The 14,771-nt window shown below is 41.6% G+C and overlaps 1 protein-coding gene across 4 annotated transcripts in view; it reads right to left on the bottom strand.

Annotated features, from left to right (window-relative positions):
• LOC101912401 (sphingosine-1-phosphate transporter SPNS2) overlaps nucleotides 1–14,771 on the bottom strand; it is a 141,593-nt gene that overhangs the window by 55,034 nt on the left and 71,788 nt on the right. For all 4 annotated transcript variants that reach the window (XM_055797104.1, XM_055797105.1, XM_055797101.1 and 1 more), the window contains exon 4: nucleotides 723–874. In XM_055797104.1, coding sequence (XP_055653079.1) covers nucleotides 723–874 — 152 coding nt within the window. The remainder of the gene's footprint in view (nucleotides 1–722; nucleotides 875–14,771) is intronic.

Raw genomic sequence — 14,771 nt, forward strand, 5'->3', positions numbered from 1 at the left:
TTCAGCCTTGTCTACACTAGACTTCACAATTTCTCCTAATCGTTGTTTCAGTGGCAATAGCACTAGAACGGGCTGGCCACCGCAACTCGCAAGTCATCTAAGATTGGCTTAGTTGCATATTCCAAACTTAGTCCAATTGGCCAAATCCAAGGTTGGGCAGAATTTGAGCTTAAAGTAAAAATATTTTTCAAAGTCAAAATTTCAATTTGTTTATATTATATAGCATATTCCTCTTGAAACCTCTGATACCTAGACTGTCACACAGAAGCAGGTACCCATTTGCTCACTTTTAAAAATTCAGCCTAGTGTCTTCAGAGATCTTGATTTCACAGTAACCTGAAACATTACTTAAAGGAGGCCTAGACCTCACAGGAACCGAAGCAACAATTCAGAGAACCGATATAAGACTATCCAAAATGATAGTTTAATTTAACAATGCTAAAAAATTTTGTTTCAGTGGCACTGCTGTAAAAAAACCAAACACCAAAACCCAACAAATATCAAACTTCCCACTAATTCCCAAAAGTCACAAGTGAACCAGTAACAGGGCTAGAAAAAAAATCCAATTCCTGCAACTAATTAGTCACTGCTCACAATATCTTCCTGTCTAAATCATTCCAACCAAAGACAGAAGAACTTTCACCATTAGCAACCTGCGATCTGTGCAAGCTTACTTTAAGAGAAAAGCCAAAACCAGATGAAAGAAGCATTATGTCACTTACCTGCCAAGAGGGATTGCAAAGTAGAAAACAGACAGCATCAGGGTCCTTGTGTTTTTGGTGAAAAGGTCTCCTATGATGGTTGGTGCAATAGTGGAGTAGCTTGCTTCTCCAATGCCAACCAAACCTCGTGAGAGCACAAGAAGCCAAAAATACTGAGAAAAGAAATGAAACATGTTAGCGGGTCTCCCCTTGTCTTTTTAAATTCAGGATGGACAACAGTGAAATCTGAGCAAATGGGGAAATATAAACCCATGTAACTGGAACGTGATCCTTTTGTATGCATCAATTCTTTTTAAAACCTCCGACTCCTTTCATTTGTCTCTTGCCAGGAGGAAAGGAACTATATTTTTGGGGGAAGATTTATAGGTGTGAATGAAAAGTAATAATAATATGTGTTTACACAGCAACACTGAAGAAGAGATTCTAATACAGTCAGAAGACCCTGAGTTTATTCTCAGGCTGCAGCTCGCTCTTGTTAAGCCCAGGCGCCGCCAAGACGGCACTGACGGAGGAAGGCAGGGGAGGCAGGGGAGCAGCAAATCCTGCTCTGGGACCCAGCAAAAGCAATACCTGCTGAGCACAGCCCCAGCCTCCCCAGCACGCCAAGGGACAAGTTAAGACTGGTGAAATCCTAAAGATTCTTCACAGCTGTGCAAAGAGATGAACCAGCCATCCCCCAAAATAATTTATTTTTCCTTCATTAGAAGCTACAGCATAAAGGAATTTTTTCAAGGTGCTAAGCACCTATCTCAGGGCTCTCCCCCTCACAGCGGGAAGGCAGAATGAGCCAACACTGAACAGCTCTGAAAAATCTCCGGTTACAATCCGAGGTGCCATGCACAGAGTTCCAAGAGATAAGAGGCGAGCTTTATGGCAAACCACGGAACAGTGGTGTGCTCGGTCAGCAGTACCACCCGGTGAACGACTCGGAGCCATGCGAAGCAATGGCACAGGTTGAAAAATTCATTAAGCTGCCCAGAGCATTAATGGACTTCACATTCACCACCATGCAGCCGAAAATGGATGACAAGGAACGGTTCATCTAACAGAGTTTTCTTCGTGGCCCGTTTCAGCCAACTCTTCTGCAAACTGCAAGGACTTGATTTTCAAGCTGACCTCTTTAACTGCACTTGCAGTTTTCTGGGTGCTGCTGCATGAGGGCATAAGGCACAAGACTTTGATGCCTAAATACCTGATACATGAGCACAATCAGGTTCTCAGACATCTATGCAGCTTGAGCTACACCCAGAAGTAATTGCAGGTGCGCAAATTAAACAGTCAATTGCAGAAAACCGTAAGCACAGGGAGATCTGTTTCTACAAATCCTCAATTTGCTGTGATTATTCTGTAGATCATTTCTGAGAAGAACAGCAGGGATTATGGTATGTCCTTAAACACAAAAATGCTTTGAGAACCACGAGCGATTATCGATTCCCCTTCTTCAGATGGGAAATATTTGAGTTGTAGGGAAGTGACTTTGTGCCCTACAGCAAAGCTAAGCCAGAGTACAGAGCTCTCAGATACAGAAAACACCACACTGACATTAAGCCATGTGCCTCAGTCATAAATATATCCATCAGCAGACAAAACTGACAGTACGACAAAAAAAATAATAATATTTTTGCACGCTCTTTACTTCCTCTTATTTGGACATAAATTCTGCATCAATACCTCTTTTCTGAGTATATGCAAGTTCCTTGTTTGCTGGCAGGGCGTTTGCACTGCTGCTATCATTCATATATCTCCCATAAAATGCACATATGTAACACACACGTGGGTGTATGCAAAAAAGGGCAATACTGTGACTCAAGCAATTTAATTTATGCCAATTACCCAATGCTAAACCACTCCACTGCAGAAATATGCTGACAATGATTGGTGCACAGGTAACCAATGTATTCGGAATGAGCAACAGTATTTATAACATGCTGAATGACTTAGTCACGCAGAATTAGAAAGCGGGGGAACTGGAGCATGATTTTGGTTTCTTAAAAGGTTCAGATCTGCATCACAGAGAGGGTGACAGGCAAAACAGTCATCTGCCAGACCTGGAATGAGTATTAAGACAGTGCTAGTTACACCTGTAGAATGACCTTGCAAATGTACTGGATGTTCCTCAATTTTGAAATACGTACGGAAAAATGACACAAGTTTGTGCTCAGCAGCCAGCATCACTCCCAGTGAATGCACTGGACAGGAGTTTTCTCCAAATAATGGTGTTATAAGGCTCCTCTTAACAACGCTTGTGGAAAGCACGAAAACTGTACAAAGTTTTCCTATTGTGGTTAAGAGTGACTTGGTTCCATCCAGACCATTGAATCGGAGTCCCAGCACAACAAAATCACCTGAAGCAAGCAAGCAACAAGCTCATTCTTCTCCCCCAGTTCCTCCTCAGATCCTCCTCCCTGCTCATCCCATACGTAACATACTCCAAATACCTGTTTAATATTTGAACTATGTTATCTGAAGCTGCAGTATCCAAATTTAAGTCAAGAGATTCTGATTTCAGTTGGCAATAAAAGCAGTCTTACAAAAGCATAAACTACACAAAGACATGAATGGCATTGCCTTTCTGAGATCACATACACAAGACTACGGACCACGCAGCTGTTTAGGTGCAACAACTAGGCAAAACATACAAAAATCTGAAAAAATATTAGAGAATTATTTATAGCCTATTCTACATTGTGCATAGTTTTGGAGCTCTAAAGAGCTAATGCCTCCTCTTACCCTACTGAAAGATGTCTACTGGATCTTTGGCTAGCATGCATCCTACTGGAACCTATAGAATAAAATTATGCAGTAATTTGTTACAGCAAGCTAGGACCCCCAATCTTCCATCTCTAATCAGTCAGTCAAAACTTATGTTTTTGTCATCTCTGAAGAAGGACGGCTGGGTAACTCCCCAAGATGAAAAGTCATTTCTGAGAGAGGTCTAATCTTTTCATTTTTCATATAGGAAAAAAACCAACCAAACAACCAAACAACAAAACAACTCCAAAATTCTTATGCTGCTACTCATTTGGATCACAGACATACCATAAACCACTTAGAAACTAGTCCTAAAACCACGATGTGTACAATACAGACAACTGCTATTTTTTGTCTATTTATGTAGACATACACCCATATGAACATCTCCCTCCCTCTCTGAGTGTATGTGAACATGACAACGAGCAGAAACAAATGGCAATTACGCAGGCAGAGGAAGTGCTGCTCTCCTCCACAGCTGTAGCAGGGCACTGCTACCATTCCCTCTGCACTCGATTTCCCCCCCAAGTGCTTTTTCCACTCTGTCCTACCCCAAGATTCTCAGCAGTTTTTATCTCAGTGAGACAAACCGGGCTGACATCAGCCAAATTCTTCTCTACATTTTCTGTGCCTAAAAGCAGTACAGACAGGCAGCTAAGACTTCTAACTGAATTTCACTGTTCCCGAAGCAGAAATTGATATATATTAAAGAAGCTTATTCCTTTCTACATTACTTTGGAACTCTTCTGTAATTTGTTCATCTGTGCAAATAGTTCTCACCCTGACAGGAGTCAGCTTCCAGCACTTGAGCTTATTCCTTTTCCACAGGTTAAGCCCACCAACCCCAATACTTCAGTGTCTTTTTCTCTGGGCCAGTGCTCGCAACTAAAGTTTTTTGGAACAAAGAGCTACTACAGCAAACAATTTATTTATGTATTTAATTTTGGTTAGCAGTCACATCACAGATGCCAGCACCTCCGTGAGAGCTGTTAATATCTCCTGGATTGTAGAGATGAGATGGATTTCTTTGAATGCCTGTACGGCAGAAACCTGGGGCAATTCAGGATGCAAAGGTGCTCCGAGTCCCTTTCTCCAATTTGTATGTGCCATGCAGGGGCTGATGAGACACAAGCCAGGGAGGATTCTAGTATACAGTAAACCATCAACATATGGAAAGAGTGGTGGCTGACTGAGACCCAGAACTGCTACAGCCTTCCTGGGAATTTCCCTTCCAGAGATGCCATCGCCAGAGACTACTGCACCGAGAAATCACTCATACGTATGTTTTGAGGGAGAAAAGGTCAACGGACCTGCTTTCTTCCTCCCGTCTCCTAACTATACGGAAGGAAAAAAATGCTCTAGCTCTAAAGCTGAACAATTTGCTACTTTGTGATTTGAGGGCTAACCACCCAAACACAAAAGAAACCCAGTCCGCCAAAATAGACCTGAGTTTTGGAAGGGATACAAATCCTTGTGCCTCAGGGAATGTGACGATTGCTAATAGAAATTACTCTACCTACCAACCCAAATTTCTTAAACTACCAGCAAACCCTAGACAACAACAGTGACAGATCACAGCGTCAGATGGGACCTGGTCTGGTCACTGTTGCCAGTGACATTATCGACTAGAAGCTATGGGTGTGACACAACCCTTCCAGAATTTTCATCTGAAAAAAGCTTTTATGATTTGAGTTAAATATTTATAATACTCCAAAAGACAGTTCATGTATTTTCTCTAGAAAGTATGACACTGTTTATATTCACATTTTCGTACTGACTTCACTCTCAGTCTCAGGCACACATAAATGTTTGATGGCCTAGGACACATGACTAGCTTTAATCATGTTTGGACAAACCTCCTAATTATACATTTATCCTAGCTGTATAGACCACTGATTGAGTAATACATGTTTTAATAGCTCTAATTACAGCTTTAACTTCTTTCTCTTTTTTTTAATTAGTTAACAAAAGGAATTAAGCCACAGTTCTTTAAAAGATTAGCTGTCAGTGATAAACCTATAATCTGCCAAATATGTGTACAACTCTGAACCACCAGATTTACTGTCTAAAGAATCATATGATCCTTAAGCTTCAGTTATTAAGTATTTGCATTTGAATGTGAAGTAGCTTGTAAGGGTCTCATAAAAATAGCTGAATACATACTTCTTTCAGATTAGGGACACACGGGCTGATGAGATCACACATATAGCCAACCTAGTACAAATGACTTCTGTGCGTGTGTGTGTGTGCACAGCACCAGTGCAAGTCATGTTTTGAACTGATGTTGCTGGTCTAAAAGTAGAATCTTTCATATTGCTACAGCCAGTGCACCTGCAGCCTTTCCTGTATGACGATACTGAGTTAACCTCCTACAGATTCTACATATAGCTTCTGTAAAAGAGGGTTCAGCACCATGAAATTCCATACTTGAACTGCTGAGGTTTGCCATATTTTCCTTCTTTGTTATATAAACATTATGCAACAAACAAGGCTATGGATCAAGGTTTGCAGCCTTGGCAAGATGATGTGCATAAGGCCATTCCTGCCACTAGGCAGCTAGGATTGCCACCCAAAGCCTAAAATACATGTGTGCAGAATGACAACAAACTAAGGAGAAAGCACTGGGACTGACTGAATTCCCCTGAATTTCTAGAGCAAACTCAGTTGCGCTGCAGTTACACTCTTGTATTTCTGCAGCTGGCAGAGCCTTGCACTGACAACATCCAGGGTACCACAGCAGTCACAAGCGATCAGTTAGATCAACTGAAGACAGATAAATCTGATATATTGCAGGAGTCAGCTGAGCAAAGTAAAACCCACAGGGCTCAAATGTACATTCAAGGGCTGCACAACAGTGGTCCCTTTTGACAGCTACACTCATGTGCAAGCATTTGCCTTTCCTGAGCAGAACTGTATTTTCTGGCCAGGCAAACACCACTGCCTCTTGCACTCCATTCACTTTTCCCAGCCAAATCAGCACTTTGCAGGCATCGAAGTGGTTAAAGCTGACACACCACACCCTTCACCACAGGTATGAGAAGATGTACCATTAACCATGATGCAAACCAAACCAGGAACGTGCTTCTGAGTATCGGTATTGTGACTAAGAGCATTGGCTCCTGTAAACTCACAGTTCAAATTGCAGTTCATTAGCTGAGAGTCGCTAGAAGAGCTGAGCAATGGAATGGCTTTACAAAAGCAAGTATTTCACCTGCATAAACACTAACTCCCCCAATTCTCTTAGCTCTCCCAGTAACGACGGGGTCACCTTTCAGAATCTGAAAGTTTCCAAGTCAAACAGGGACACTGATGTATTGCAAAAGACAAGATGACATGAAACAATAATGTTGATGTTTTAAATTCCATTCTGTCTGGATGGATGACAAAGGCTACTGCAGAAGAGATGAACAGATAAGCCTGAATACATCTTCCACCTCTGTGCACCCCTAAAGCTCTACCAATTTTGAATACATATAACCAAGACACCTGGCTTCCACATGTGCATACAAGTCCTGGGTCCACAGGAATACTGTTGACAGAAATATTGTGTCAGACCTAGATCTGGACCACACAGTCATATGCCCTACCTTTTCAAACATGAATGGTTCTAAATCTCCTCTAATAAATGAACAAATATTGTAAAGAGCTAGAGAGGGGTTACCTATTTAGTACTGGTGAACATGTCTTCCTATCAAGTGCAGCCCAGACTTTTAAGTAACTGAATATTCATGCCAAATTTTGGCCATTTTGTGTCTTACTGTCTGGGAGATCTTTGTGCAGAAACAAAGGAAGATTAGTATCTACCTTTATCTACAAGTAATTTTGAGTAATCCCTCATGGGGATTGCCAGCAGAGACCAAAATACAAAATAATACAGAGGCAGAACTGTTCAGTGTGATGTTTTGTTTGTTGGTAATTTTCTCCCCCATTAATAGGTTGGGTAAGCATTGTTTCCAGGATTTCCTACAACCAAAAGGAGTTGATGACGTTTAATCTCTGGGCAGCGTACATAACAACTAGCCGGGTACACGCTTGTGTGGAGTCTGCTTGATGAGGGGTTATGAGATAAGTTATCACCTCTGATGCAACACTGTGAGCTATCGGTATTTTATCAGTTTTCTGTAGAGCTACAAGTGCACTTAGAAGTTCACGCTACAGTTACCTGTCTGATAAATACAACTATAAACTACCCTTCTCACCTCCAACAAGATGTTCTTCCCTTATCATGACGTGAGTCATGCTGGCACCGTAGCCTGGGGGAGATGCACTGCATTTGCTGGTTCTTCTACCATTTGGCCCACTGCAGAGAAGTGATGGGGTTTAGAATTCTCTTTTCTTCCGTCTGTGTGTGTGTCATCACTTACCCATAACTACTTTTCACTTCCCACCTGTTTACAATCACAACCACACGCAACATTTCCCATAACTTTCATCACCACTGGATTCTACTTAAGTTCTATTTAGGTTTCCTCCCTTCAGATTGAATTCTTGATGCTAAGTCCGTCTTTCATCACCACTTTCAAACTGCTCTTCTCCTTTACATGCACATCACAGAATCAGAGAAGAGCTGAGGCTGGAAGAGACCTCTAGAGATAGTCTGGTCCGTGCCCCCTGCTCAAAGCAGGACCAACTACAACAGGTTGCTCAGGACCATGTCCAACTGAGTTTTGAATATGTCCAAGGATGGAGAAGTTGCAACTTTGCTGAACAGCCTGTTCCAGCGTTTGACCATCCTCACAGTAAAAACGTTTCTTCTTATGTTTAAACAGAATTTCCTATATTTTAGTTTATGCCCATTACCTCATCTTTTCATTGGGTACCATTGAGAAGAGTCTGGCTCCATCTTTACTGCCTCCTCTCAGGTAATGACAGATGTCAAAGCAGCACTACAGGCTGCCTAGGGATAGAAGCACAGCCCTGGAGTGACGATGCCACTCTAGCAAAAGTGAACTATTTAAACTCCCAATTAAATCCACATGGCAGATACCATCTCATCTACCATGTCTCTGTTACACCATCGCATCTACTGTGTTGGCTTTCTTCACTCTTTTTCCCTTAAGGCTGCTTGGGCATGACAAGTATACAAGTTTATACATTGGTGTCCAACAAAGGATGCTTCTCTTACCCTGAACTCTGACAGGGACGTCACTAACACTAAAGTGAAAATGTCCTGGACCTTTCTTCAAGTATTCATACATTTTATTCACATATTCACCTTTTTTTCAATCACACATGCTTATTATATGCTGACTAGAGGTTATAAGCATGTTACAGATGAGACCACTACATCATACCAAGATTTAATAGCAAGCTACCGAGTTATTGAAACCTTAGTATACTTGATTAATCATTTGCTCAAGGGTCAATATACAAACCCTTTGCCATTAGGATGGACTTACATCATGGCTTCTAAAGCAGTTCTGATTCTTCTACAGCATCCATTTACACTATGTCAAACACTTCAGAACTTCAGCTCATTTGGATGCATTAAGCGTCCCACCAATTCTCAGCTCTAAGCACCTCACCTTTGAACAACTCCCTTTTGGGAAAATTCAGCTGGTATTCAGAGCCCTGCAAGGAGAAGAGAGACTACAGCAAGTAGAAAGAGAACAAAATACATATTTAAATATAGAAATGAGCGAGGGAGATGAAGCAAAGTCCACTCACCTTTCCTTTGATTGTCTCTAGTATTTGTTAATGGCTTTACTGCTCCCAGGTGATCTGTTCAGACACACTTAATTGAATGTGGAAAGTTTTATTTGGAAATGCATCTAAGATTCTAGCTGATTAAAGTGTCCTTATTTTATGATATTTATATTATTATTTTGTACATAAAAATAACCAATAAAGCTTGTAAGATACTCCTTTTTCATTCATCACACCCTTCAATCAGTGTTTAACAACTGGATACCTACAGATAGGCTCTGAAGTGAAGCACCTAATTAAGCACTCTGGAGAAAACAAAACAAAACCAAAACGACCCTGGAAGTAGCAAGACTCCCACAGCACTTCCCAAAGCCAGCAGGGAGCTGCTGTGTGGTTTGCACGTACAAAATTCAGCATTTTCTTAGCTGCTTGCAAATTTTGAATGTGCAATTCCCCTTCAGCATTAAAATTGCAGCATCTGAATCCAAGTTCCCAACACTGCCCTCGCTTCAAACCTGTGGCAGTCCTGAGAGACTCTTCTACTACTTTTCAGTCATTTTTTGGAACCAAAAACAAGAAAAAAAGAAGAAAAAAAAAAGAAGAAAAAAAAAAAGAGTAAACCCAATTCTTATTCTCCATCCAATTAGGTAACGTAATTACAAGTCCCTGGGTGATGAAGCAGCACCACCAGGTCCTGACAATTGCCTCAGTTAAGACAAAGCAGCATTCAGCTTACTAATTGAAGGGCTTTTCATGTGATTGACCTGCCTGTGGTAAAAATATTACATGACACTCAAATGGTGGGATTTATGTTCTTCTCAATTTAGTTTCTTGGTCATTAATATTGCATTAATGACAGGGGTCTGGAATGTAATTGGAAGGAATGTAACAGATTAGCTTGCTTATTCACCAGAACACCATCCAGCAGAGTGCCCTGTGCATAACTACTTATAAAATAGACCTTAAAGAAAAAGGCTAACATTTTCAAATAAATCACAGGGATCATAAAGAGCCCCATGTTACCAGTGCCTGCTAGAACATCAAGTTAAAGCACTCCTTTTCATCCTTGTGGCTGAAAGTGTAAGACACTGAGGAGACCACAGCACCTCACATGGCTGAAATAGTGGTCATTTATCCCTGTTAGAAAACCATTACATGCAGTTCGGCCAGACTGCATCTTCCAAAACTCTTCCCCTGAGAACCTTAATAGTTCTGGGTCAGAAGCAAACTGCTGCTTTTTGTTCCAGATTAGTCAGATGGGACACGCTTACCAGCACTTGCAACAAATATCTCTGGCATTAGGTACTATCACCGTTCCCTACCTGAGATGTGTGAAGACAACCATAACATGATCACAAAAATAGGGATGGGGAGAACTACAATGTATTTTTGCAACTGTGGAAACAAGGCAAGCTGCTTGACACAAGAGCTTTTCAAATACTAACAGCTGGAATATGGCCTGGTGTACACAATACTAAAGAATATTCAAAGGCAGTAACAGGCTGCTGTGTTCCAGCCACAGATGAGTCCCAAGAGAAGACTGAATCCAAGGAACCCAGAGATAAACAGACACCAGACTTTTCAGAACAAATGGTTACAGGTAACACTATTATTATTTGGTTACAGGTAACACTAACACCTCCACCTTCACTGATATCTATAGAAACACGTGAGATCTAACCGCATTTACCCTATGGGCTGTCTTGGCTCAAACACTCCTTGGTTTGGATCAGCTCTTAAACCAAAATTCAGTCAAATCCAGCAGATGTTTCTGCTTCTTGGAGAGCACAACCCCACGTTCCTATCCCTGAAACTGCAGAAACGATGATTTCTCAGCACCCTTTGAAAGAAGCATCACCCCACTGACTGAGACATTCTGGTGTGAATGTTTTGCCCTAAGTATATGCATTTTCAAGGGTAGAACAAGTTTGGAGAGTCCATGAAGAGGTTTAAATGAAGTGACCATGAACAAATTTGTAGTCTCAGGAACTTTCCCTGTGCTGTCGGTTCTACTGATTCTTGGCATGTTTTATTTTGCATGTGCTAAAATTTTAAGTACACCGGGAGGTCAGACCTTTTAGGCAACTTTGCTGAAAAACCATCCAAAAGATTCAAAACTCTGAATTTTTTTCTTTCTGCATTCATGTTTCACACTTCTCTGGCTCACTGACTCAATCAAGATCCAGAAGCATCCAAGTGCTGTGAGGAATGCTGAATTTGCAGTAAGTTTGGCTTACATCTGAGAGATGTCTCATTTTTTAGCATCACATTTCCAGAGAGAAACTGGTGCATCTACCAATTCCTTCTACCTAGCAGCTTCTCCCTACTCATGATCTTTGAATAGCCGTTGTTGAAGCATTATTAATTGGCAAGGTTTTGTCATGCTGTAGCTTCATTTCATTCTCTAAATCCAGCCTATTTGACAAAATGACAATCCTTTTTAACTATATTAAATGCATTTGCATGTTTTGTCACTATCCCCTCACAAGACTTGGTCAATCATGTTTTCAGACATGATGATCAGCACCATTCCCAGGGATTTCCAGCTCAAAATCTACTACATGGCTTTGAGATTAGTACTCTAATTCAATGTTATCTGAATTGCAAATGCAGTGTTTTGTGTAGCATGTGAACTTTATGAATTTAAAAGAAACGTCTATACTCCAAAAGACTAATGTAGCACCTGGTACAATAATGTATTTCCCATCTTCACACTATTTGCACGTTTCTCAGAACACAATGGTCCTTTTTTCAGCCTTTGTGCATGACCCGGGTGGCCACATTATGTGTGCCATTGAAGAAGCGCTTACACTGCCTCTAGTATGACTGAAGCTTTTGTAGCTGTAGGCAACCAAGAGCTCAAGTAAAGAAAGGCTCAAATCCATACTTTTGCATCTGAACGCAAGCCAGAGGCTGAACAACACTCCCTCTCCCTTGCACCCTGTTTTTCAGGATGATATGCACAACCTTCAAGAACCACCAAGGCCCTGCTAATACAAAGTTGTTGCCAGGCTTCGTAATGAGCCTAAAACTGGGTTGAATGCACTGTTTTCTTTGTGAGGCATCATTAACCAAACCCTCCTGAAGCATCATGCTTCTTTTCAAGTCAGCCTCAAGAACACAAGCCATAAGCTGCCTTATTTACATCCATGTCGGCTTACAGCCTTAAACAAACGGTAATGCTTCTCCAGACCCATATCTGAACATCCCAGCAAAGCACACCACCAACTTGGCATCTCCTCGATACCCTCAATACATAGTTACCTAGGAAGCTTATTTCCAAAGGAACTTGCTTTGCCTTCTGCACTTGTTTGACCAAGGCAGGCTTTCCCACTACTGAAGCAACTATGCAGCAGTGGAGCACCGCATCAGGAATGGCTTGTGTTCCTCAGATCACAACTACTGCTGCAAGGATCACGTTAAACTGATAGGAAATTTTGGAATTCCTTACTCGATATTTTAACATTTGCTTGGAAACTTACAAGCAGCACTACTTACTTTCTTTTTTTAATTTATTTCCTCCCTCCACCCCAGCCAATTCAATTCCATTCTATTTAAGAAGCATTTTCCCTTTCTTCCATTCCTCGGATGTTTTGAATGAGGATGAGCTTAAGATGCTGTAATAATTATTTACAAAGCATAATGCTGAAGCCTTATAGGGTCTTCCAGTAAGACAGAGTTGAAGCAATAAGACGTCCTTTTTGTGTTCCATCAGCATGCTCTGGGGTTAGGCCTCTGCTGCAGTATGACAAGCAGAATATACACTTTAATAGACAACACAAGAAGAAGGAACGCTTCCAAGACACACACAGCCTGGCAATGAAATAAATATGCCTTCTTCCCTCTGACTCCTCAGCAAATAAGTGACCCAGGTGAGATTTCCTACTCGGGCACAATAAAAGCAGGACAGGCAGGATGATAGTTACAGGCAGGTGTTGCTTCCAAACCATCCATTAACTGACATAGTGGCTGAACTTTCCTATGCTTCAACCTAGAGACTATAAATTCCAGTTTCTGCATAAAAATGAGACAAAACTGTAAAGGTCTTTGGCCTGTAAAGATCTTTCACGCTGGCACTACGGTCCCCAGCTGTTTTCTCTAGGCATTTTCATGATCTGATGAAACAGCATCAAATGTAAGCGTATTGGTTTAAAAAGGTGTAGGGTGTGACTCAGTTCACACAAAGGCACACTAAAGTTTCCCACAGACTCCCAAAGGACGAGCTGAATCAGAACCACAGTCACAGACCCTATGATAACGATTTCAACATCTTCCAGTAACCTAGATAACTAACGGTTGTCCAGAAAATGGGTAGGCAATTAGAGGGAGCCCTCACTGAGACCCACTGCAAATGAGCATTAAGCCTCAAGCCTATTTCTTTATACTCTCCCAGCACAAACCTCTGTCCACCTGCTCTAGAAACAGCCTGAGCTCTGAGGAACAGTCCTGACATTTCGGTGCAAATTGCTGCTTTCATTTTAATGAACTAGCAATAGAAGCCTCTGCAGCAGCACGTGTCAGTCCAGGTGAGTTATGACACTCAGCAACAGAAACACCTCTTCTTCTTTCAGCATCCACAGTGTCTGATTCAGATATTGCATGCTTTCAGAGCAATGAATGACCCAAAAGCAGGAAGCAGTGGGCAGGAGGCACACTTAGGATCAGAACAGCACATGACTGGGACGACTGGAGAAGTTTGGGATGTGGTGCCAGACAGACCCTACCTGGGGGAAGATGGGACTTGGGGGTGTTACCTTGACAGCTCTCGGGTCCCAGAGGGGAAAGCAGAACTGATCCTGCTCCAAACACACTGCAGACAAGAAATACAATGTATGGTAGAGCTATTCCTTATGATAGTTTCTTGCAGTTCATTTTTCTTATCACATGATTAAGCTTTCTGAGTAAGCTTTGGAACTATGCTCTGTGTCTCTCCTGGTAGCCATCCCCAGCTGTGTTTTCAATAACCCTTCCCAAATGCTTTACAGGTATATAGATGCAGATACCAGAGGGTAAAAAAACAACACTCAGAGCAGAAAATACACCACTTCATTTTCTAACACCTAGGAAAAGCCTCCTCATAGATTGGCTTTTGTGGGGTTGATGCTCTGAGAACACCCTAACCTGTTTTTCATTTATAGGTTCCTTTTAACAGGGACAAGTAGAAGGGGACAAGGTAGGAATATAAAGCAGCTAGGAGACAAACACATGACAGTAATCCTGTACTCCATTGCAGAAAGCTGCAACTATTTCATCTACATAAATTTTTTTCCCACCTCTTCTGTCCTAGGTCAGCAAAATCTGAGGGAACAATGAGGACCCCAGATTCAAGAGTTCAAATCATTACACGGGTCTGTGCAAGAGAAGATGTTGCTCTTACATGAGAACAGTTTCCCATACAGTATTTGATATCAGCAGTGCTGAAGATGTTAGCAGACTTGACAGATACCCGGAATCTCTTAAGACCAGCTTAGGCAATGCTTCATTATTGAAGGAAAAAGCAATACTGTATTTTTTTCCTACACCTCATGTAATCCGTATTAAAAAAACATGCAAAACAGTAGAACTTTTAAGAGTGCTGTGAATAGCACTGGGAAGGAGCAGTAGGAGCCTTCGGGGGGGGGGGGTGGGGGCAGAGGTTAAAGAAATGGTGCC

This window comes from Falco peregrinus, chromosome 2 (genome assembly GCF_023634155.1).
Source record: "Falco peregrinus isolate bFalPer1 chromosome 2, bFalPer1.pri, whole genome shotgun sequence".
NCBI lineage: Eukaryota > Metazoa > Chordata > Aves > Falconiformes > Falconidae > Falco > Falco peregrinus.